Source organism: Diadema setosum, chromosome 6 (assembly GCF_964275005.1).
Source record: "Diadema setosum chromosome 6, eeDiaSeto1, whole genome shotgun sequence".
Classification (NCBI taxonomy): Eukaryota; Metazoa; Echinodermata; class Echinoidea; order Diadematoida; family Diadematidae; genus Diadema; species Diadema setosum.
The window spans coordinates 25,608,001-25,634,715 of record NC_092690.1 but is presented as its reverse complement, the minus strand read 5'-3'; the positions used below and the strand labels follow the sequence as shown (position 1 = coordinate 25,634,715).

Here is a 26,715-nt window from a genome sequence, read left to right as displayed (position 1 = left end):
CAAATTAAATCCCTACACTTAGGTTCTATAACTAAATCGGCAACGCTCAAACAAGTTTTCTCACTGTTGGTATCACATTTGCACAATTATACCCATACAATGCTGTAAACGTATGCGCAAAATTTGCAGACTATGGTGATGAAGTGGAGACCGGTCTTTTGAGATAGCCTTAGAGGAGACCTCCGGATAAGTTTCAGACTTCTACATTTGAGCAACTATAAATTGGTTAAACTGCATGGGTACAGAGTTTCAGAATCTATAGTGATTGGGATGAGGAATAAGAACGTTTCTCAAATTTATGACCGTTCAAATCATAACGAACAAAGATGATTACATGCAGCTTCACCATAAGAATACATGAGTTGGGGCTCAAGGAAGCAAAACAAAAGAAGAAAGTATGCATAAATTCTACACAGGTGAATTTGTTCATCAAACGGTATAATGGAATTACGTTGCTACATTTGTGATGTGAGTCTCCTTATGTCATCATCCTTGTTCAGTGTAATTTGGTGGGTTTTTTTTCAGAGCACTGATTTCTCTGTTCAAGAACCACAATAAATTCCACAATTCTATACATGGAGCCATCAATATATTGTATAACTACATGGGGTGAAATTATGAAAAATCGTCGTTACTTCCCCTTTAAGAAATCCTTTAAACAGAATTCATGAAGAATAAGTCGCTTTGTAATTCGTTGAATTCAAGTGTCCATCCATGGACCAGTTCACTCACGCGTACCTCTGGGCAGCCAAAAAGCTTGTCCGAGCCTGTCCAACACGGCGAAATGCACACAAGATAATATTATACTGAAAATAATGTGTATCATCTACTATAGATGAATTAATGCACCAGCTCGTCACAGCGACTTGGGTTGTTGTTGTTGTTGGGGGGGGGGGGGCCTTGTGAAATGTAACGCTACGTCGATCTACCGGCATTCATTGCGACCTGAAAACTGTCAAAACCTTGGAAATGTTGCCACCCTTACTAAAAAACGGAAACAGTTAGCATCCCCATGTTGTGAAGAGGTCACTGAAACGATCGTTTATCCATTATTGTGGAAGCTGAAATTGTGAGGACAATGATAATGTGATAAAAATAACAACTTTGAACAAAAAGCACGCTCTCAGGATGTAGGTTTTTTTTTGTGTGTGTGTGTGTGTGTGTGTGTGTGTGTGTATGTGTACATTGTAGGCCCTACAATGTTGGCGTTTGAGTACTATCCTTGTGTGTAAATTCAATAAGCCAGTTCGGGGTTCCACTTTGAGCATGAGCAGAAAAAGGTCATCTGTACCCGCAGAGCATGTTGGTTTTTTATTCACCGAGATAAGCATCTGTGATGTAATGATTATTCAAGTGATCATTATGAGTGGTGCTTGCCAGCACATCCACCTGACAGCAAAAGTGGTATTTGACAATATCAATAGAAAAAGATTGTTGATGCATTCAATGCAAAATACTGAAATTGATGCTTTCCAAAGTGCTAATTGATGGATCATTCTGGTCACCTGGTCTACGCAAATTCATTCTTTGTTTGAACATGACTGATGAATTCCATAAATTGTTGCGTGGGGTAAGCTAAAATACCTTCTCTCGCTTGAAAACTCGTGGAGTGCCTAATCAACTGAGAAAGAAGAAAGGTCATTTGTACCGATGTGCCCATGAGCTAACCCCGAACTGGCTTATTGACATGCATTACAATTACAGTTCTACTTTCCATACAAGTATTACAGCACTATGACATGGTGTAGGGCAATTTGCCAATCACTTGGAGAAGAGAGAGCAACGGCAAAAACTCCAGGCTTGCATGAATTTCATGAATTTGAATGACAGAGATGCGCACAAAGGATTACGCAAGACTCTTGCCGGAGCAGCCGCAATAGGTCTGTGCAGTCAGTCATCTGTCTGAACAGTATGGAAGCAGGAGCCTGTCAAAAACATGGATATACCATGGAGCTACCAGCTCCATGGATATACGTCGCGTTGCTTCCATAGAACAGGCATAGTAGCTCCGTGGAGCTATTTGGTAGCTCCATGCAGGGAGGTGGAATCTTTCCACCTCCCTGCTCCATGGTAGCTCCATGCATGGTCCACGTGCGGAAAATTAAAATCAAGGAGCTTCAGCTCCTTGGGAAAATGGAGAATGACTCACACACACACACACACACACACACACACACACACGCACACATAAAACAAAATCCGAACCATCGAAGAGAGCATAGCAACAGTAGACTAACCGCAGTCTACCATATCAGACTCCAATAAACATTTCTATTACGCGTTGTCGTTTACAGATCGTTACTTCCTACTCCAGCACACAATTATATGCACATAAACACACACAAACCTATCCATAAAACGCAAACACGCAAACGCCAAGGAGGTCAAATGAGAGCCTAGCATCTCCTTCCCTGCAAACACGCTTAAACGCAGGCGCTCTTAAAATTACAAGCCTGTGAGTATAGACTAACGTCAAAGGCGAACAGCTGATCGCGGGGAAAGCCCTATTCACGCGCAGCAGACCGTGACGAGACCCGCCGTGTCCACACGACCCACTTCAAGTGTACCAACCACGAGAGGAGGTCGTGCCTCATTAGCATTCAAGGCCCACTGGTTGTTGCTAGGGTGACTCCCATCACCGGCTTCAACGAGGATTAAAGGGAGGAACGGAGCTAACGATGACTACACTGACGTAATAACAATCATTGCATCAATGCAGCCATCGTGGAGATATCTCCACAATCATTCCTATATTCGTGTTGCATTTGTCTACACAACTTTACATGCATGAAACCGACACTCATCATCCATTTCCGTGGTCACAAAGCCGAAAAAACAACAAATGAATTTTACAAAAACATCATGTTTCACGTATCATGATTCTAAGAAAAATTCAGTCTTGTAACTCGTGGTCTGAAACTGAAACTACCGGGTAGTTCTTCACAGTGGTCATTAGCAGATGCTTCATTATTCGACGCATGCGCAATAAAGGATGCGATCGCCTCGTGACCGTCAGGCACTGCGAAAGGGGAAGTTCAAGGGGAACCTCACCCTGCGTTAATATCAAATTATTGAAATTGAAGGACATCAATCTTTTTTTTTTTTTTTTTTTTTTTTTTTTTTTTTTTTTTACAGAATCCCAATCAAATTGCCTTGTAGACGATTCTATTATAATGGCCCTTTTCTACTCAAATCCTTAGTGTATGTGGGCGTAGAACAACGGCTGTTAATAGATTGTTGTTAGGTTTTATATACACACACACACGAATTCTACAATGACAAAATACATTTCTGTGGATGAAAAACGACACACCGTGGTATTAATTGAACATGCAAACTTACACTATAGTAGTTACAGCATTGCTACTACTAAGTACTGCAGCCAATCTTGTTGAGAAATATCGCCCAATGCACTTATACATAACTATGGAGGCACAACAAATGACGTGGCAGAGTGTCGGTAGTGCGACTTTAAACCAGAAAACAGCTGTTCGCATGGTCACTCATCTAGCTCGAGATGACAAACCAAAGAGGTGAACCCTTTCCCCAACCTTCTGAAACAAACAAAAACGCGGTGAACGTACGAAGGGGAGGCCTGGGGGGGGGGGGGGAGGGGGGTGGGTGGGTGGGAAGGGATATAGTCTTCAAAATGTATTGACTCCACTCGGTTGCCACAAAAAAATCATTCCACAATAGCTCATAACACTGATGGCAATAAATTTGAGCTTCTTCTTCTTCTTCTTCTTCTCTCTCTCTCTCACTCTCAATGGATTTGTATGTTCCATGTCAAAATTATACAACCAATATTGACCATTTTATAGTGAAAATACACGCTCCCGAGAAAGGGGTGCTAAGGTACCTTTTGCTCCCTCCTTCTCCTCCTCCTACTCTCCTCTCCCCCTCCCCGCCTCTGCATCATTATGATGATTATGAGAGGCATATCGACATATTAAAGGGATCGTATAGTTTTGGTTGAGACCTAATTTCAGGTTTCTAACATTTTTGGTCAGATAATGAGAAACCTCTCATGAAATATAAAAGAGCATGTAATTCTAGGAGGAATTCAACGTTTATTTGATGAAAATTGGTTTTGAAATGGCTGAGATATCCAAAAAAGAACAATTCTAATATAAAGCGTGGGACCCACACTCTATTACGATCGCTTTGTTTTACTTTGTTTTTGGATGTTTCAGTCATTCCAAACCCGATTTTCATCAAATAAACTTTGAATTCCTCTTAAAATGGTATGCTCTGCACTACATCGTAAGTGTTTTCTTGGTATCTCGCAAAAAGTTAAAAGCCCATTTCTCATCTCCACCAATACTGTACCATCCCTTTAAGGTGGTTTGTTGACAAAACCGTGCACGAATGACTTGGACTCGGAGCAAGTCAACGCACTTTCTGTTACAAAATACGTTCCTTTCGAAACGATCCAGAAAACAGCAGAGCGTTGCAAACTTGTGCAGAAAAGTTTTGTTTACTGTTGGTGTGTCACTGTCTGACGCAAAGCAAAAGCACTCCCACACCAAAATAATAGCGACTTTTGTTCGCACCAAGGAGCAGAGCTGTACTTCTCAGTCCCGTTCCTTCCCGATTTCCATCCGATGTCATTCCGGAGATGTTTGCTCCAGGAGCGGCGTATAAACAACATAATGTTTCTTTTCACAGCTGAGGGGCTATGCCTCATTTCCCCTGTATATTATGTTGCTCGTCGATCACGTGCTTTTGTATTGCGACTAGTACTGTACTGTTCAGAATGTTCGAAAACGAATGGCAGTTATACTATACTTCTGAAAGTTTACCACACATCGCGATTACCATGGAACTTTAATCGTGTGTTTGTGTGTGTGTGTGTGTGTGTGTGTGTGTGTGTGTGTGTGTGTATGTGTGTGTGTGTGGGTCATTGCAATCCCCACTCCCCCTCCGATGGGTTATCACCCCGAGAACCCCCCCCCCCCACACACACACCTTCCCCGTGCCTCATCCCCTGATTACACTAGTTCCATAACATTTGCTCCCATGAAATATCAAAGCCAAACATAAAACCTACCTACAAATATAACCATCACCCCAATCTTAATCCTCACATCAAAATAAACCTAAAACCCTATCTTAAAACCCCAACCCTAAATCTTTGGGGAGGGAAAGTGTCGCAGGAGTAAATGTCGTGTCACCGATTACACTATAGTATCATACTTCTCCTATATGCTCGGTGATGCACTAGATAGAATGTGTTGTTCTTTTTAATGACTGTGGTGGTAATAAAGATGATGATGGTGATGATGATGATGGTGGTGATGATGATGATAATAAAAATATCAATGACGATAGTAAGCCTACTAATAACAATAATACTTTAAAAAAAATCTACCGAATCATGAAAAGGATGCAAAAATGTTCAAGTATCGGTAACGGCAAGAGCGTAAAACCCGAAATAACAAAAGCAATAGAGACTAGAGTCTATCTCGTGCAATACTGATGTGAGAATCCGGTACCGCGGGGGGAAATCAACTACACTCCTCTGTACTTCCAATACATATTATGTTTCAGGACGGTTGTAAAATTGTGTTTATCAGGAGGACGGTGACAAACTCACAGCAGACCTGCTGCGCTTTCCTCTGAGAATGTTTTTCGTCCAACATTACACGCCTGTGTAACATGAATGCGTTTAGACACATGGGAAATACAATCATTTTCTGTTTATACCACCAATCGGGGTTCATAAGCCCAGCAGGCCTCTTTTCAAGACTTAACAGCATGTTTACTCCCTCAGCCGTTACCTTACACTACGAGAAGCTTATCATGATACATGCTACTGTACCAGCACAGTTAAAAAAAAAAATGTCATCAATCCCGACAGCCTGGAAAGAAAACTAACGTGACTACCAAGGTCAATTGCCAATACATGCCAGGCTGTGCATGTTGAGTGTTTTCTTGTTCGTGTAACTTGGGTACACGCAACATCGCATCAATACAGGCCCTACTTCCCTATCTGTTGCACATGTAACATCACATCAATGTATAGGTCCTATCATAACATAAAGTCAGAAATTTCAGCCAATTATATCAGAGATAGAGAGGGGGAAGAAGGGGAAATAAAGAAAAGGAAAGTTAAAGACAGAGGGAGGGTGGATGGAGATAGCAACCGTCATTTATTGCTGAAATTGTACACTGCAAAAAGTCCGGTGTTAAATAAATACTACATATGAAACACCGAGCTGGTGTTAAATTTTCGGTGCTCATTTTGTGGTTTTACATCAACACCTCCCGGGCGCCACTTCAAAATATTAAAGTGTTTTGGAATAGTTTCTTAGTTACTGTTTTTCTTGTTGATTTTGAACTTCAACAAGACGATCAAGAATTTTCCGATAAAGTATTTGATTTTTGAAAAAAAGGTATGAACACATTTACACCATATCACTAGTAACACTAGTTGGTGTGGTCTCCTATTGAAGCTGGGTGGTGTTATACAATTGACAGTAACACCAGCAATATCAAATCAACACCATGCGGTAGCGCAGTGTAAAAAATATCACCATCTGCAGTGTCTATTAACACCATGAAGTGCCAGGTGAACACTTTTCAGTGCACTATCACAACATATTTCTACACCTGTGGGTGAGGTCCTCTATTGACACTTATTGATCGGTGTTAGATTTAACACCCGTGGTATTAAATCTAACACCGATGTTTTTGCAGTGTATGTATTCATATAATATACACAGCTTTGGTGAGCTGCAGGCAGAACACTGTGCACATAACCAGCTAAAGGATGTAAGTGGATGATGAAATAACAAAAAAACAACAGACATCACCGCTGGAAAATAAAAGTTCGAGTGAGCCATTGATCTCATTTCACTGACATGAGAGCGATAATAAATCTACAGCCAAATTCTATAACGGTGCTAAGGCACTTTTCAAAGTTCATATCGTCTCACCTCCCTGGTCGAACAGACCAATGGTTACTACTAAGCTTCATCATGGAGCTGTTAGTAGCTCATTGTTCTATAGGACCACGGAGCTACTAGATTCATAGTATGCTGTAAGACGAGGTCTAACTTAAAGGTCCAGTTTACCTTTGGGAGCAGTGATTTTAAAAATGTTCAAGATATCACATTTGATGCATACGTGTAGGTCTGGTGTATCACAAAACATCCTTCCATATAAAATTTTCGCAATAAAGCATAAAATATGAGGAGATATCATTATTTTCCTCAATAAACCATAACTGTAGAAGGTTCAGTCTGGAAGCATTCTTATCATAATTATTGTTAACATTTTGTGTATCTAACAATACTTAACAGCAATTATATGGATTCAAATTTTTACAGGGGTTGTTTCTCTCCCTAACTCACATTTTAGCACTATTTCAAAGCACTAATGGTGGTTTTTGTTTCATCTGCAAATGGTAAATTATGCCTTTAACAGTTTGGAGGGGGAGAGGGGCGGGTTTGTACGGATTTCATGTACTATAGCGAAATGGGTCCATTGGTATGGCGTCACTAATGCAGTGGACGGTGGCAAAAGTACAGTCTATTCTTTCCTTAGAAAAATACCGAAAACAAAACAAGAAACAAACAAAGTGACAAAACAACGCTCCTACAAAGAACTTGCCCTCCCCCCCCCCCCCCAAAAAAAAAAAATACGTGCACTAAAAACAAATCAGGCTAAAAAGCGAATATGCATACTCTTGGCAGTGCATATAGTCCTTCTACATGAGCACGCTCTCGTTATTATTCTACCGAGAGCCATCTGGCGTGAGACTACACCGTACATGTCACATCAACCAGGTCCTGCCTTCGTTATTTCACATGCGATCAATCAATTTCATCACCGCATCGCAGATCCATTACAGGCTACGCGGTATCTATCATAACACTGTACATTATTCACGTGACATGTAACGGAACAGCCTATGACCACATGACCAGTATTATATCACCACCATCTGAGCCCGCAAGACATGTGTAGGCTTACACTTTCTTTAGGTAGGCCTACATTGATAAATGTACGTAGGGAATGTATACTAGTATGAAAAATAATGTCTAAAAATTATCACATAACAGCACTAGGCAGGAATGCCAATGCATGTAAGCAGCTAGTCTCCTATCCAGACTTTTAGTTAAAAACCTATTTTGGTCAAAGGACATCCATAATATAGCTGAACACTATAACATTACAATGACAAACGTCATTCAAAACGCAAACGCGTTTTGTAACAATTAATTTCTTTTTCTTACTCATCCTTTACCCTGCATCATCACTTTCAAGTGTTCCCACCTCGGGTGTGAAGGTCACACCCAAATATACTTGTATCTCGTGACTCTCAAACTTTAATAGTGTAATCGACCTGTTAAGAAGTAGCTATTATGATTTGGCTCACGAACTCGACTTGATGTAGGAAATTTACCAGTCATTCGGCGGAGTCCACCATGCATGCCAACTAAACTTTGACCTCACGCAACCTAGTCGTCAAACAATTAACATTTAATTATGGAGCTATAAATGAGCTATATTATTTCGTCATACATCTATGATGTAACGTGAAGATGCACACTCACGTGATGATATCGGAATCATCTCGACCATTTTCTCATGTTGATGTTGATGTTGCGTGAGCGAGGATTTTTTTTTTTTCAAGCCTGACGGTGTATAATGGGCGGACAACATTTCGAGTACAAACTGTCCCTCCCCCCCCCCCCCCCTCTTCCCGGACTTATATCGCATGGTCACTTATAAGGAAACATTACAATGCTCGCAAAGCAACAGGCAGACATGTGGGTTCTTGATACAAACAAATTGTAACATTCCGAATGTGAGAGGGTAGTGATTCTTTTCTCTTTTTTTTTAATGTCGGACAGAGTGTCAACAAGGCAGTTTTTAGTACTCAAACTTTCCAACTCCAGGCATCCTTTCATCATACCAAAACAAAATGTCCCTAAATGGCGACCACAAAAACTTTTACGGTCACTATTTAGAAATACTTATTTAGGTGTGACAAACTGTTTTTTTTTCTGTATTTTTTAAAGCAAGGTCTATGGTGGAAATTACCCACAAATTCAAGTCGAAGGTACATGTCCTTTCAAAAGTTTTATATTTAGCTTTTTTTGGCGCAGGTTTGCCAGTGCCCGTCACCACCATTGCGCTGATGTGTCAGCGCTTTCCGACTGATTCGGGGTTTAGGACGGGAAGTCCATTCAATTCAAAATGTTTCCCAGTGTGAGCAGCTCTTGGCCAATCAAACACCTCGACCCCTAATTCAAACATATCATAACTATGTGCGGTGCCATTCAGCCCCGAATGTCTTACAGCCCACTCAGTTCACAAAATTCCCCTCGCATTTACGTTTGATGCCTGGTGAGCTTTTCTCAGTCCTGTATAAGGTCATGTCCTTGATCATAATTATACACCCACAAGATGTCGCCTTGCATAACGGAACATACATCGTGTTTAATGTACCACACGGATAGAGAGAGGTTGAGAATTCATCCATATTAAACTTCAAGCAAAAATATATGATCTTTAAGTTTCACAAGTTTCCATAAAGCAGCGATATTTTTTTCAGACCAATGTTACAATCGGAGCACCTTTAAAGGGATGGTATACTTTTGGTTGAAATGGGAATTCAAGTTTTATCTTAATAGATTTAATTAGACACAACTTTTATGAAAGAGTATACAATTCTGAGAGGATTACAGATTGATGAAATCGGTTTTGAAATGGCTGAAATATAAAAAAAAACACCAAAAAACCCCAAAGAGTTCCTCGTAAAAGATATTTATAGGGCCACTTCTTTTTTTACTTTGTTTGTTCTTTTATATATATATATATACACATATATATATATATATATATATATATATATATATATATATATCGGTCACTCCAAAACCAATTTTCCTCAAATAAACTTTTAATTTCTCTTTGGATTGTATGTTCTTTCATATTCCATTTAATAGCTTCTAATTATCTTGCAAAAAGTTAAAACCTAAATCCCTATGTCGACCAAAACTATGCCATCCCTTTAAGCGCTTAATGCAACAGTGATTAGGGATAATCTTATGCAACTTTTCTGAGAACTATGCAGTCCGCGTGAAAGCAAGGGAAATTTTGTGAAGTGACTGTGCAACTTTCGGGTCTGAATTGCACCACAAGTGCTATGCATGGGTGAGGTATCGTATTGCCATGTCCTGATGGCAGTGACTAACTTGTCCGATACTTGCTTAGCTTACAGACATACATATCTTGGTCATAAAGTGTTGCCCAAGACAACCAGAAAACTCAACAGAGGTTGCCCAACATAGCAGCAACTTAAAGCGAAAACTATAGACCCTGTATAACGAGGCGGGGTAGGAGCGAGGGGATCTATCACGTATACTCTCATATTCTATACTAGTATTTTGTATATACTACTAGTATATCCCTCATGTATAGTTTGTATGTTTGTTGTTGTTTTTTTGCACTACACTGTACAGAACACGAAAAGGGGTAGGTTTACTAGAAATCTGTGGCAGCGGGAGATGATCTTTTCTTTGGGGTGATATTATTCATACAGTACTAATACATTTCGGAATCCACGATCACTCAGCGGTCAAAGGTTCTGCGATAGAAATTAAAATTTCTTGCATTAATTTGCAGTGCGCGCGCATAAGAGCAGCGCGCGAGCTTACCATGAGCAATGCTATCAATAACTTTATGTCGGCCCAGTCGACAAAATGGCGGCTTCCAATAAGTGATCATGGTGAAATGGCTGACAACACTTACGATCCTCGTTTTTACCTTTTATATGTGGGAGGATTATTGATATTAAAGGGGCCCTGAAATCCAAATGCATGTTGATTTGTGTTGATTTATGATACCCTCAACATCACTTTTGCGGTGAAACGAATATCTAGAAACATTCAATATATTTTTAACGATTTTTTTCTTCTATTTTTCTTCAGATTACTTGGGAACGCCCACAAAAAATCCTTCCAAACTAATCAATATTAATATTCTTGAGATGACCTCATCTGTCAATCATTGCTAAAGTACTGAAATGTCTTTTGTTAGTCACATTAATATGACAGAAACATGCAAGTTATGCTGAGTCGAGAGGAAGGTGCATTCCAATATCTTTTGTTAAACATTTCAGTACTTTTGTTAGTCACATTAAAGGGAAGATAAACCCCAAGAACAATGTGGATTGAGTGAAAGCAGCAACATTAGTAGAACACATCAGTGAAAGTTTGAAGAAAATCGGACAATCGATGCAAAAGTTATGAATTTTTAAAGTTTTGATGTTGGAACCGCTGGATGAGGAGACTACTAGAGGTTATGACGTATGAGTGGACAACAATACCAAGAAAATATAAAGAAAATTCTGCAAAAATCCATTTTTCATGAAAATTACAAATTCCATCAACTTGATATTGATATATGTTAAGGGTAGCAATTATTCCCCCTGCTTTCTGAAAGCGGTTGGTCCATTGTTTTTTCATAATTCTAGAAAAGTGAATTTTTGTTGAATTTCCTTTATATTTTCTTTGTATTGTTGTCCACTCATACGTCATATCCTCTAGTAGTCTCCTCATCCAGCGGTTCCAACACCAAAACTTTAAAGATTCATAACTTTTGCATCGATTGTCCGATTTTCCTCAAACTTTCACTGATGTGTTCTACTAATGTTGCTGCTTTCACTCAATTCACATTGTTCTTTGGGTTTACCTTCCCTTTAATATGACAGAAACATGCAAGTTACGCTGAGTCGAGAGGAAGGTGCATTCCAATGTCTTTTGTTAAACATTTCAGTACTTTTGCTAGTCACATTAATATGACAGAAACATGCAAGTTATGCTGAGTCGAGAGGAAGGTGCATTCCAATGCCTTTTGTTAAACATTTCAGTACTTTAGCAATGATTGACAGATGATGTCATCTCAAGAATATTAATATTGATTGGTTTGGAGGGATTTTTTTGTGGGAGTTCCCAAGTAATCTGAAGAAAAATAGAAGAAAAATCGTTAAAAATATATGGAATGTTTCTAGATATTTGTTTTACCGTAAAAGTGATGTTGAGGGTATCATAAATCAACACAAATCAACATGCATTTGGATTGGGCCCCTTTAACGAAAGGAAACGACAACAAAAACATGGAGAAACAGATGGGGTATTTCTGTTCTTCGGGATTTTTTATGGAAATAAAAGCCGATTTTGACGATGATCTGGATAGCTAAAGCCTTAGGCCAAGCATCTGAGTCCTAGACCTCCTTCTCTCGAAGGTCTATAGACTATTGTACGCTGGATCTCGTTATCAAAGGTGAATACAATATTATATGTCGTATATACAGAAAGTTCACAGTACATGTTGTCTGGATCCAAGAAAGATATTTTCTCTCTTTTCATTATTATTATCATTGTCATTTTCTTCTTTTTTAATGAGATGCTCATGAGGGATATAAAACAACACAATGTTTTTCTTGGCACTAGCAAACTATGATGGCATTAATAGGCATAAATAGTAACTTCCCTCGAGGCAAATTCATAATCAACTTCACTATACCCAATGCTCACCGAGGGTATAGTAAATTTGATATACATTTACCCTCGGGAAAGTTACCGTTTATTCCTCTTCATTAACTCATAATTTTTGCTATACCCTCGAAAGGTATGATTGTATATTGTGTATGCAAAGTTCACGAGACATAATGGAACATTGAGGAATTTTGTGTGTATGGCATCTGCATCTAATTACATCGCAGCACGAACGCTGAGCGGTGATCTTATTGCGGTCATAAAAATGATAGCAGTGGATGATGGGAAGACTCGACGAGGCAAATTAGGGTGATTAGATGGCTACGTACATGTAAAACTCACTCCATCTCTTCCACTACACGTCTGAGAAAACAATCTTTATGACGATGAATTCTCCATATTATGGCTTCAACGGTAAACGGATATTGCGTAACAAGAATGGAACATGGGGAAGATGGTAATGATGATGATGATGGTGGTGGTGGTGATGATGATGATGTTGGAGAAAATGAAGATGATGATAATGTTGTGAAAATTAAGGTGATGATGATGGTGATGATGATGATGACATGACGAAGAAAAAAGGATTTTGTTTAATGTAATTGAAATGGATGATGACGAAGATCACGTGGAGAGAACAGCTAATAATGATGCTTTAAGCAGGATGGTGAAAGCAAAGAAGGAGGGAGTGAAGGAGAAAAAAGGAGGATGACCAAGGGGAGGGATGTAGACGACAAAATATATATAATGCAAAAAAAAAAAAAAAAAACACACACACACACACGGAGTCGGTATCTCAATCAAGCGAAATGCGTATCGATAACTGTCTCCATTTTAAAGGGGATTCAGATTTTACCTTTTTGCAAGACAACAATTCAACCACTTATGAAATATTAAAGGACAAGTCCACCTTCATATACATAAGGATTGAGAGAATGCAGCAATATTAGTGAAACACATCAGTGAAAGTTTGAGGAAAATCGGACATTCCGTTCAAAAGTTATGAATTTTTGAAGTTTTTGTGCAGTCACTGCTGGATGAGAAGACTACTGCAGTGTATGATGTCGCATGCGTACAACAATATAATGAAAATATAAAGAGAATTTCACAAAATTTCATCTTTTGAAAAAAAAGTACACATTCCCTTGACTCGTTACTGACATATGTTATGGGCAATATCATTCCCATTGCCTGTAGAAAGGGGCAAGTCAAGTGCTCTTTTATTATGTGAAAAAAGTGAAAATATGTTGAATTTTCTTTACATTTTCTTTATACTGTTGTACTCATATGACATCACGAGCCTTAGTAGTCTCCTCATCCAGCGGTTCCAACACAAAAATTTTACAAATTCATAACTTTTGCATCGATTGTCCAATTTTCCTCAAACTTTCACTGATGTGTTCTACTAATATTGCTGCATTCTCACAGTCCTTATGTTTATGAAGGTGAACTTGTCCATTAAAGAGCACATAATTTTAAGAGGATTACAAAGTTTGTAATTGATGAAAATTTGGTTTGAAATGACTGAGATATCAACATCAAAAAAGCAGAGTAAAACAAAGTGGTCCTATACAAGTTGGGTCCCATCTTTTACAGGACTGCGGAGACCCATCTCAACCAAAACTATACCATCCCTTGAAGATACGATGAAATTTATGTACGTCAGTCACACGTGATTATATTTATTTCTTTTCTTTTTTGTTTTTATTCCAATGTAAAATTGATTTTGTCGTAATGATTTAATTCGTATGAAGTGGAAAAATAAAGCAAGTACTGAAACTAAAACTGGAACTAATTATCAGCACTAAAATGTAATTGCTTGATTGGTCCTTTAAGACAACTTACGATACATTCATTTGATATAAAGATTGGACAATGATTTGATTGTTACTTTAAAGTATACAGGAGCTTTTTGTTTTTCAGCTAGACAGGTATCTTCTTATTTTGATGAAAGCGTGGCGAACAGGATAGTTACAGGATAAACAGAATGAACGGGATAATTACGCTGCTCATTATTGACTACTGTATAGGAATAGAAAGCGAGTCAAGTGGCTTCATCCTCATAGAAGGCTTTCCCTAATTAAGATCCGTGTTAAAGTTCAGTTAAAGCGCAAGAAATTTAGTATTTTTTCCGTTTTCTTTTAATGAAATTGTCTTTCGAAGTACGTCATTATATATTCGATAAGATCAAGTGCAATAGCTAATTTAGCTATTCAGGAAAATTTGTAATATAATTCCATCACTCCGCCTTTTTCTGTGTTATGATTGTCGCAAACACCTATCATTTTCTTTCTCAGAACTTATCGTGTTTTTAGTATACTATGAGGGGCAACAATGAACAATGTGTCATACAGCCCACGAGTCACACAGCCTATGAGTTCGACACTATAACTGCAAATAAGATCCATGAGTTCGACACTATAAACAGCCCACGAATTCGACAGTACAGCACGGGGCTTTTTTGCTTAGTGTCGAGCTCATGGGCTTCCACATTACATCTTGAGCCAACTTCGTCTCAAATTTATGCTGAGCTTCAAAGGAGCTTGAATTTTCCTGAATTTACATCGCCTTCCTCTTTCGCTACAGAAGGTGGCGAACGGACACTTCGAAAGCAAAAGTAAGTGTGGTTGCTTAATAATTATCATGGGCAGACCCTCCTTATATGGACAGAAGACACAAAATCTGATCGTGCAAAAAGCACATCTGTAAAGCTCAACAAGAACCTCACGGGTAGACGGGTGGTATTTTGTTGATGATGCTGTTGTTGCTTTTGAATTTTTCAGACTTTGTATAAGTATATCGTGCGTATATAAAAAAGGGTAAATAAACTTTAAAGGGCTACTGTTTCATTTATTGTCAACTATCGAGAGCTCAATGTTGGTTTTGCGGAAGAAAGAACTCTTCTTCTTTCCATTGGTACCTAATTGTGTTGATAGATGTCAACCGTAGCTGAGCATGATAACTTTAAAGACAACAATATTGCAAGTTGCATTTTTTTTTCCAAGTTCGAGCATTATCATTATCATGAAGGAGCACTGAATGTCTCATTGACATGAATGAATAACCAGACTATCAGCCTGCACGAGTGCGAGTTTGTCGATGTTTGTGTTAGGTTTCCTCTTACCTTTGGTGGACCATATCCTAATTGATCAAGGCCACCTGTCGGATAATGACGTCATTCAAAGTTAATTCCACGGAGTCAACTCCTCTCACTTCATATTCAACACATAATAGCTCGAAGCGACAGATCATGTCTTGAATGTGGAACAGAAAAATATGGATTGTGTGTGTTGGCCTTTGTATGGGAGTGACCAGGTTATCCGACAGGTGGCCGTGTGGAAGGTTATGGGCCCATAAAAGGTAAGAAGCTACATGTAGAGAAAAACCGTAAACATAAGCCTGCAGCCAGTGAGACCTGGAAAAAAGTGCAACTTGTCATTGTCTGTGTCTTAAAAGCTTTATAAGCTCAGTCATGCTTGACACTTATCAACACAGTTAGGTACAATGGAAAGAAGACTCTATAGTTCCCCCGTCCTCACATCCAACATTGCGCTCTCCATAGCTGACAATTATAAAACAGCAGCTCTCTAATTCTGGATTAAACCTTTTTTTTTTCCTTTTTTGATATGCACCGTATTAAAGCGCGGATACGATTACGCCTGTAAGTTCAAGTTCAATGACATTTGCAAAACCGATATAACTATTAGAATGTGAAGATAGTCAATTGTAAATCATTGTTTAATTACCCCCTCCCCCCCCCCCCCGGCATTATCTAGATCCTTTTCATTTAATAATCATATAATTATAACTGTCGCTTTAATTGCTCCACAACTTCATATGAGTAGGTGATGGCTATATACCCCAAATCCTGGAATATTATTGTGCATGACTACCCGACCGGCATATAATTGAGACAATTACGGTAAATCAAGGCAGAGACAAAATTAATGGAAATGAATACTGCAAACCCTTCTTTTCATTGATATATTTTTTATAGGTAACTAATGTAATAATTTCAAGACGTAGTATGGGACCGGAACGAAGGGATAAAAAGAGAAACAGATTTGGATAAATGCTGAAATGTTTTGGGGTTTTGTCTGTGACAAATGTAAATATCTCTGTGTCAATCTGAAAAAGGAAATCACGGTTCACGGTCACTCCTGTCTAACCGTTATATTAGGCCTACATTACCTGTTCATGACCTTGCATGCCCTATATAAACAGCCAGATTTTCACTGCTACTAGGTGTTACAAAAAAAATCCCACTTTTGATCCTTAATAGTTCAAAAACTATGTATCACATAACACTGACATTGACATGAGCAATAGCTGAATAATGTACAATTTTGTTGGAGGTGTTTTAAAATGATAGCATAAATTAGTTTCATCAAATTCAAGATGTATTTTGAAGTTAGGTTTCAGATTTTGCTCTGTTTTCAACACTCTTTACATTAATAAGAGTCAAATGGTGTGTGAGGGAGTTGTACAAATAAAACCAGGAAAGCCTATTATCATTTTTATGTGTCCTTCTGCTGTGTGCGTCTTGATATGGATTCACGTCAGTGTCACTGCAAAAATCGAGTTGCAGTATATTATTAAACCTAAATGTAAAAAAAAACCAAAAAACGGCTGGAAGGGTAGTCTAATTTCAATACCAGCATCATAATCATTGAATCACGGGTATAAATTATTCTTATTGTTAGCAAGTACCAGCAAATGTGAGTCCGCATTAAGCTGGACACGGCATGTATAAAATGAATGCAAACAGCCTTTGTGTGACAGACAGGCATCTTTATACTCTGACAATGAATATAATCGTAACTTAACTGATGGATCACAAAACGCAACTCCCACAAATGGGCTCCACATTACTCTGTTAGTGCGAATATTATTGGAAAAGAGTCTGCTTACATTATGCTGCATTTCTGTCACATCCTGGCATTTCTGAACACATTTACTTGTATCTTCCATCTCCTCCTCCTCCCCCGCCTCCTCCTCCTATTCCTCCTTCTTTTCCTCCTCCTCCTCCTGCTCATCATCAACATCGTCATCATCACCATCATCATTCCCTTCCTCCTCCTCCTCCCATCTGCTTTCCACTCCTCGATCGTCCTCCTCCTCCTCCTCCTATTTTTAATCCTCCTCCTATTTCATTCCCCTCTTTCTCATCATCCTCGCTCTCCTCATTCCTCTCCTCGCACCTGCTTTCCCCATTCTCTTCTTCCTCCTTTCCCTCATCCTTCTTCCCTCCTGCTCCTCCTCCTCCTCCTCCTCCTCCTCTCGTTCTTCTTCTTCTTCTTCTTCTTCTCCTTTTTTCTTCTTCTTCTCCTTTTCTTCTTCTTCTTCTTTTTCTTCTTCTTCTTCTTCTTCTTCTATTAAATTTTCTACCTCTTCCTCTTTCTCATCCTCCTCCCCTATGACCTCTTCCTCCTCCTCCACCACTTCCTCCTCCCCTAGCTCGTTGTTCCTCCTCCTCCTCCTCCTCTTCATTCTCCTCCTCCACTTTTTCTCCCGGGCTCATGCTCCTGTTCTCCCTCCTTCCTCTCCTTCCTCTTTCTCCACCTTAGGACCTATACTCTTAATTATCCTTACCCCTCTTCATCCTATTACAGTCCATGAAAATGTGTACACTCGACAATTGTGTAAGGTGCCCCTCTAATGGGTCTATCGTAAGACCATGGAGCTACTGGTTACAGCTCGTTATTCCGAAGGTTCGTTATTCCGAAGGCTCTTCAGTCCGAAGATTCGTTATTCCGAAGGTTCGTTTTTCCGAATTTCATTTTCGGATGAACAAATCTTCGGAATAACGAACCTTCGGAATAACGCCACAAATGTTCGGATTAACGAACCCTTTTTCATTTTCGGATTAACGAACCTCTGGGTATAGGGAATTTGTGTGTTTCGGATTAACGAACCTTCGGAATAGCGAACCTTCGGAATATCGAACCTTCGGAATAACGAACAGCACCCATAGCTACTTACATCTCCATGGTAAGACATACAATTGTAGTACTCTTCGGAATTATGTGATGGAAATGGTTTGCAATAATATTCCACCTGCAATGACTATACTTGCCTCTGACGATTCAAATATCAGAAGCCAAACCTAAGAATGACTCCATCTCGACTTCTTGGAGAGCTCCTCAGAACGTCCCTCAGGGAAAGACGAAGGTGACAGACTATACAAAAAATTAAATGGACTTATCACACACATAAAAAAACAAACAAACAAACGCACGGACAAGGCAGAGATTTTACACTTTAAGAGTCATTTCCATCGCATTCCTTGACAAAACATAAAAACAACGCTGCACGTGACGATTTGAATGTGAGTGAGTCATCATCCAACATAGACTTCCTATATAGTACTATAGTATAGTATCTAGTGATCGTGTGTATGATAGCCGAATGCTATTTTGATCATGTGACTGATGACGTAGTTAAAATCAGACCCTGCTATATGCACAAAAGGCTTCTGATATATTTTGCACCTGCACGGAATATGACTCGTATATCCTAGCTACTATAGTATAAGTCTGTCTATATTCCAAAGGGGAACATGCAGACAGCTCGCCCAAGGATTAGGCCTGCATCGCGACATTACATGATCTGACCCATTATCCATGACGTCACAATGGCGTAACCAAGATGACTGTTATGGATGTTGTGAGAAGTCGTGCAACGGGAGGAGACAGCGTGCGGTGATAAAGTGGTCGTAGGATTTTATATTTTCTATATTTTACTGATTCTTAAAAAAAATGTATCTCCGTTAGTCAAAGGAACGTTTTCTTGACGTTGTCTTATTTAAGAGATTTCTGGCTAACTTGAAGGTAACAGAACCAGCCTCTTGAGGTGAAATTATTGACGTGTGTAATTCAATGATATCGATTTGTGTCTTTCCACTGAAATGGCGATATAACATTACTAGCATAAATAGGCAAACTGCTGTGCACTCAAAGAGTAAAGACTAAACACTTAAATCGCACAATAGGATTCCGCTACATTCAGATAAACAAAATAAATGTTCGTTAATGAATCCCACCTATACAAAAAAAAAGGCCTACAATGTGGCGTTTGAAATTGAACGTATATGGGCCCCATTACATGACGTATATCTCGAGATAAGAAAAAACATAAGAATTATCATTCTTATCTTATTTTTTTTTTTCGGGGGGGGGGGGGAGATAATATGGTGGGATCACGATACTGTAGATGAAAATGATCGACTTTCGACCGACTTTTTCAAGATTTCGCATTATTTGCGTCGTCCAGGAAATAAAAATTACAGGTCAGCGGTTCACCTGGTCTTTGTGTACATGTACGTCTTTGAAGCAAGTCCGGTCTTGTTACCAAACATCCTTTGTCTCTGTAGAGGTCGAGATTATGCCGCGGAATAACAACAATGTCCGAGATGATGAGCTTCATAATTATTAAGGCTTCCTTTTTGACAAAGTAAAGATAGAACGCACAAACACAATTACTGTGTGTGTGAGTGTGTGTGTGGGTGTGGGTGTTTGTCTGTGTGTGTGTGTGTGGCCATGGAAGTATTGTATGCAAATTTTATTTCACAATTCACTCTGGCAGGAGAAAAGGAAACAAAAGAAAACAAAACAGAAAAGATGTTGGGTGAAGTCTTCGCACCAATCAACGCAAACTCGATAATATACACTGCTTCAGTGCACACCACACGGGGTTTGGAAGCTAAAAAAAGAAATGCAAAAAGAAAAAAAAAAAGGGAGGAGAACTACAATAATCGATTAGTCACTGGGTTCAAATGCATGGTGTTTAGTCAAGGCTCAAACAGACAAACGTGAACCACATGGTTGGCTGCTTCTATTATGGACGACATTTCTACACATCACAGATATTTCATCTCGTGTCGAAATTTGTGTAAAGAGCAACTCTTCCACCCCTTCCCCCCCCCCCCACACACACACACACATACGGATCAATCTATTTTCGTCACACACTGCCAAACTGTTGACACTGCTCTAGCTACGAGAATAAAAGTAGGTTCACTTGGCTGGCCACAGTCATGAGGTACATAGGCTGTACATATAAATCGTCTGACAACTACATGTACAGTTGATATTTATGCGTAGCGTACTTTGTTGATATGTTTTTCCTTATCCTTTATTATAAAGTCACAATACTGATCGAAAACTTTTTTTAGACACACATAAAGTCAATATGAGTAAGTAAAGGAATCTGAAATGATCGGCTAAAGGATTCATTTCATTTTATTTCATTTCCGACATACAGTGTATTACAATATAAACAGGAAAACTGACGTATAATCGTAACATTAGACCGGTCACCATCTAACATTATCATGCCGATGCGTGCTAGTCGCATTGTACACGATACACTACTTTCGATTTTATTCAGAACAATAACATAGGCCCCATCTTGACTTAACTCCCAGGTCAGTATCCAAAGCACGTGCTGGCTCTTAGGAAGGTCATATAACAGACGTATATTAATTATTCTGTACGCAGACAGCGACATGGTATCGTACATCCAACGTGCGGTCGTGCATCGAAACATCATGGACGGGAAGTCCAAGAAAACATTACACGCGTATACCCACTGGTATAAATAAGTGTACATGTATGATAAAATAGCTCTTTAATAAATAACAGCACACCTACCGTTACAACATGCAGTCCTTGGCCGACCCTTTATTCCCATAGTCATGACTGTCATAGGCGTATAATTGGTAGATCATATTATCATAACATGCAGATACATGTACAGATATTGCAATGGTAGACTAGAATGATGCACAACAGCAGTACATTGGACTTTATTTACAGACATGCTTTTGCCACAGACAGTGTAGTGCCAACCACAAGGGGCCGGCTGCCATCCAACACTTTCACTTTTTCGATGACACTCAAGAGAATGTTTTGTGAATACAACATGCGGATGTACGCGTTACATGCACAACAAAGCAGAGAGGCGTTTATGATCACAATAATGTAACCTCTTTTCGACAGAGTGACAGTGCAATGCACTACATGTATCACAATGGGTAGTCTGTATAGTATAACTTCAATTCAGCTAAACTGGCTAGTGTTCATGTCGCGCAGGATTCCAATCTAAGGAAAAACATACACTTTAGGCCCTACTATTTAGGTCAAGCGCTATATAAATTGGACAGCTACAAGGATCGACATTCCCTTTCTTACTTACACGGAAACGGGCGGGAAAACCATACTTTCCAAGAAACAGCATTATGGTATTTTAATATTTTGTGACGTAAAAACATGGGTGTACACGTAGGCCCACTATAAAATATGAATGACCTTGCACACAATGTGGAAGCATTGCTGAAAAAGAAAATCTCCCTATCGCCCACTGTATCTTAGAAGGAACGAGATGACCAAAAATGTTCATTCAGAAGCAAAGATATTAACACTTCTGACAGTCCACAACTCAGGATGTCTGTACAGATACAGTATCGCGCCAAGTCATTCCTCATCCTGTAGTCTTGTTTCAGCACCTACAACAATCCCACAATGCACTACTCGTGGTTGGGGGGAATCCCCCTTTGTGATTTTGATGCCCTAATGAAATAATGTAGACATAGAAAGCTGCTGTGTATAGTGAGATTAAGCAATATTATTCCATTTCGCCGCGGGCTTGTATAGCTGACACAATTGGAGTGGTTCACAAAAAAAGAAAGAAAGAAAAGGAAAAAGCGCAACAATACTTTGTTATGATATGTGTCATGACTACGTGTATTTGCTGAATTGTGCATTGACAATTACCCTTCCGGCTATACCACAGCTAATCAGGGTCATTCAGCACAATAATCATACCGGCGAATTTAGCCTATTGTCGACGAGGCACTAATCATAATTATTATCGTCTTCGTTCTAACAATGCCGGGTAAAACGTTGATGAGCTACATCTTCATGCAGCCTACAAGACAATGCAATTACAGCACAGTGTTGTTGCGTTGATATTTGCATGTGCCCCTAAGGGGAAAGAACCAATGGAGTATTTCATTATGGAATTAACGAGCCAAGCAATATTGTGAAATCATACACATCCCGTATTTTAATAATCTAATAATCCTGTTTATATTTTTCTAAGATTTATAATGTCTGTTTCATGTTAAGTGCTGTCTGGGGGAAATTATTTGTATAGGGCCCCATTTTTCTCTCTCTTCTTTCTTTCTTTCTATAAAACAACAACAACAACACATCCCGGGATACACATAAAAACACAGTCATACGAATGCACACAGCACATGCTCAAACCACGGAGCTACAAAACACGCAAACAGAGTCTGAATACAGACCAAGGAGTTACAATAACTCCTTGGCAGATAGACAAACAACTCTGGATTTCACTTTTGGTCGAATTCAGTGGCTGCTCTGTACAAATGTTACACGACACTCATCGTGTACAGCATCTGTGCTTTCGCTTTGTTTGGCGAACTGTGTAATGTGCACACGCCGGCTGTACGTATATAGAGTATAAAAAGCACTAGCTCTGTGCAATATCAGAATTATAATATGCTCTTTGGTGCAGTGTTGGCAGATTATGAAACAATGGTCTATCCACCTCGAACCACGTAACATTTTTTTTTTCTTGGTGGTGGTAGTCTTGTGATCCGGACATAAATTAACATGTGCCATAAATCAGCCGAGTTAGAGGAGCGTGTTATACACGTTTACAGGGTAATTAAAGTCCTTGCGATCCATGCCCAATGGTGGCATGTGAGCTATACGTGTTTCACAGTTTGCTCGATACACACACGCGCACACACAACGTGCACCATGTCATGCAGTAACCTTAATTAATGCACCCTTTGTAAAAGATGGTCATTATCGGTAAACACACACACACACAACAATAAACTGTCTGCTGACCAAAATCGTTCCCCTTCTTTGTCCACCCTAAACCACTTCTACTTCTGTCTAACGGTACAAATACTGCCGTTTAGAAGGACCTGCACACACAAAGGGGTTCTCCTCCTCCCCTGCGTCACAATGGATGTAATAATTACATTGTGGAGACAACAGTACGAAGAGATGGATAAAAAAGGATGGATGGCAATCAAGCGACGCAAGCAATTTTCCTGGCGATTGCCATTTTACAGTTATACCTGGAACGGTGCTGGATTTGCAGAGGGGAAATTTTAATTACAGAGATCAAGGTAAACAAAGGGCGAGAGTCTATATAACGCAGCATCTTCCATTCCGTCTACAGGAAATAACAATAACAAAGACGTCATCCTTACCTGCGAGCAATACCATGACGTATGTCCGTGCGACAAAGCAAGTTTTGCTGGCTGTAGATTCCGCCATTTTTACCCACATTGACTAGCCGATGATTATTCCGTAACATTTAATCTACAGTCCTGAGCAAACGGCAAGTTCTTGTGCACGATCGTCAGCTCAAAATTGCATGATGTCCATATTTTCCCAATGCGAGATGCGTCGCCTGGCTATCTGCGCATGGCCTTTTGTCACGGACTGTGTGTGTGTGCGGCTTCTGTTGTACAACGACGAAATCAGCTGTGCTCCTTGTTTGTGCGAGCTTGCTCGCTCGCGCGCCGCCGCCGTGGAGAAAACGAAACAAGGGTGCAAATCGTCTGCTCTCGCTGAGGCCTCAGATCTCTTCAAGCTCTGTGTGTGTCTGCACCGTTTCCGTGTATAGCCGATTTGAATGAGCGGAGAGTACAGTATTCTTCGTCTCAGAAATCGAACGGTGTGTTCGTGTGTGTGTTAGCCGAGCTCATAGATAGAGTTCAGTGTACTCAACGAGATTCGAGAAGCTTTCGCTTGCTGTTATGCGCAGTTGCAGCGGAATTAAACACACTCTACGCATTGACACGTGCCTGGTGCAACACAGCCTGACGTCATCAGGGTCATGTGATCCACTGTTTCTAGGGGAAATCCCCGCTATTTGAGACTTTCGCGCTGGCTCAAAATTCACACACGTGCCCCACTCCTCGTTCAGTAATGTATTGAAAACATAATCGGTAACGTAGTGATGTTTAAGATCAATCATTCGTTGAATCAAAAACATAGAATTAAATTGATCTTGTACTCGACTGGATGAATGAGAAGAATTTACATCAGAGTAATGATGTTTGTTAAAAAAAAAGAACTGGAAATAAACTCTCTTGAAGCGACGATTCGACATTATTTCTAGTACATGAAAAGAACTTGCAACAATATTTTATATGTAACTTTTGAATAAACAATTACCTCACATTACTGCAAATTACGCTGTCTCAAAAGATCAATCTTTCTCGATGTATATCGCTTTAGGTGTATAATATCAATAATATAGACTAAAAACAGTAGGCCCTACAAAGTGTGACGTCATACCCTTTGATCGCCATGGAAACTGGATCTAAACAACCGCATGCATCCCAAATATCTGTGGACACTGGTTGCTCACCGTGTTCACCCCCGGTTCCAACCGCATCAATAATATCGCCCTTGCGGTTTTGTTTGTCTTTTTAACCGGAGATCTCCGCCATACAATTAAACTTTAACGTTTAACACGATAAAAATCCCGAACATAATAACATCGTCCCCAGATATCAACTATATTAAAATGATAATTTCAATTCAATTCAATTCAATTTTTAATTTAATGTCATATTTCTCGATGAAAAAAAAACACATCAAATATAACACAATGAAATAATACATGATATTATACTCATCTAATGATGATGTTCATTATCATTAGAATAACAATGATCGATATCAAAAAAGGAGTAAGATAGTAATAATCGGGTGATATAGTGATCATAAGATTGGTCGAATTTGCCCAGATTGCTCAAAGAAGCCCTGACACTGTCATCATTACACCATAATAGAATTGGTATCATTGAAGGAATTACCTAATTTGTTGCTCAATACCTGGTCATGAGAGGGATGGTATATCTTGTTAATGAGTCAACTACCAGACAGGATTTGCACTCAAAATCTCATTATGTGTGTGTGTGTGTGTGCACGCGAGAGAGCGCGGGGGATGAGGGCATATGTACGTGTGTGGATTAAGAGAGTTTCAAAAGTAATTATGGCCTCACACCTTAGAATGAAATGGATTTGTTTATTTTTTTTAGCTCAATCACTTCGTCGTACCAAGGATAGTAACATAATACAGAGAAAAATAATCACAAAATCAGCACTAGCATCTTAATGAAAGGTTATAATGGGATGGGAGGGTTTAAGTTAGATGTTCCGAAAAAAAAAAACAATAATAAAAATATGAATGATGAATACACATTATTTACTTTAAGGGACCCGGTGCACGGTTTGAATATTTCAGGACTGAAATTGCACAAGTTGGTTAACGTGGATATGAACATGAAAGACTTTGAATAGTTAATGACTATAATATATTTGGGAAATTTCACTCATTCATTTACTTTTCCTACCACGTGCCTTTAGAGAAAAGGTTTATTCAGCATGTCCTATGTGACTATACACGGGCCGCTCAATTACTAGCTCAAATCATTGCGAGCGAGTTTCTCCCTTCGCAATAGCTGCCAGTAGATGGCGCTGTCTAAGATCTCTTGAATGCCGTGATTACGCCATGGCGTACTTACAGTTTCAATATTCATGGCAAAATATTCGTTGAATTCAATCAGCACATTCTGCTTCCATCCATCAATTGTTCAAAGAAGAATGTACGTCGGTCTACTTAACTCCTCCAGCCCAAAGTGTAAATAAGTGTATAACGAAAGCCTTTCAGAACAATCTTATGAAAGAATAATTGTGAGGGTATGGCTTTTATGAGAATAAAAATGAATATCAGCGTGATAATGTTCAATGTTCAATTTGACAAATTTTAATCTCGGTTATGCCTGGTATGTTTTGCTTTGATCCGTTTGTATGAGCTAGTTTATGTAATTTGTTGTTTGCCTGTTTGTTTTTTTGTTTGCTTTTGTTTTAAAAACCTCTTTCTCCGTTTTTCTTGAACACAATGAGCTGCAAAAATAATGACTTACAGTCAGGAGTGTTTCTTTATTACAAGCAGACATGTATTTATGCCTGGTTGCTGTGGTGACAGCCATTTTGAGATAGCTAATGCATGTTTTGTACCCAAGGCGTCTTTGGATACAAAGTGAGCCCTTTTTTTTTTTTTTTTTTTTTTTTTTTTTGCACGATTATATAAAAGTTTGAGTTGCATGTCTTGTTCCTCGATGATTTTGGTGGCAGGACAA

General features: G+C 39.2%; 1 protein-coding gene across 1 annotated transcript in view; it reads right to left on the bottom strand.

Annotated features, from left to right (window-relative positions):
• Positions 1-23,899, bottom strand: part of LOC140229665 (uncharacterized) — a 49,233-nt gene extending 25,334 nt beyond the window's left edge. The window contains exon 1 of the mRNA XM_072309909.1: positions 23,767-23,899. Within this exon, the coding sequence (XP_072166010.1) occupies positions 23,767-23,845 (79 nt within the window). The 5' untranslated portion in view covers positions 23,846-23,899. The remainder of the gene's footprint in view (positions 1-23,766) is intronic.
• Positions 23,900-26,715: the final 2,816 nt, after the last annotated feature.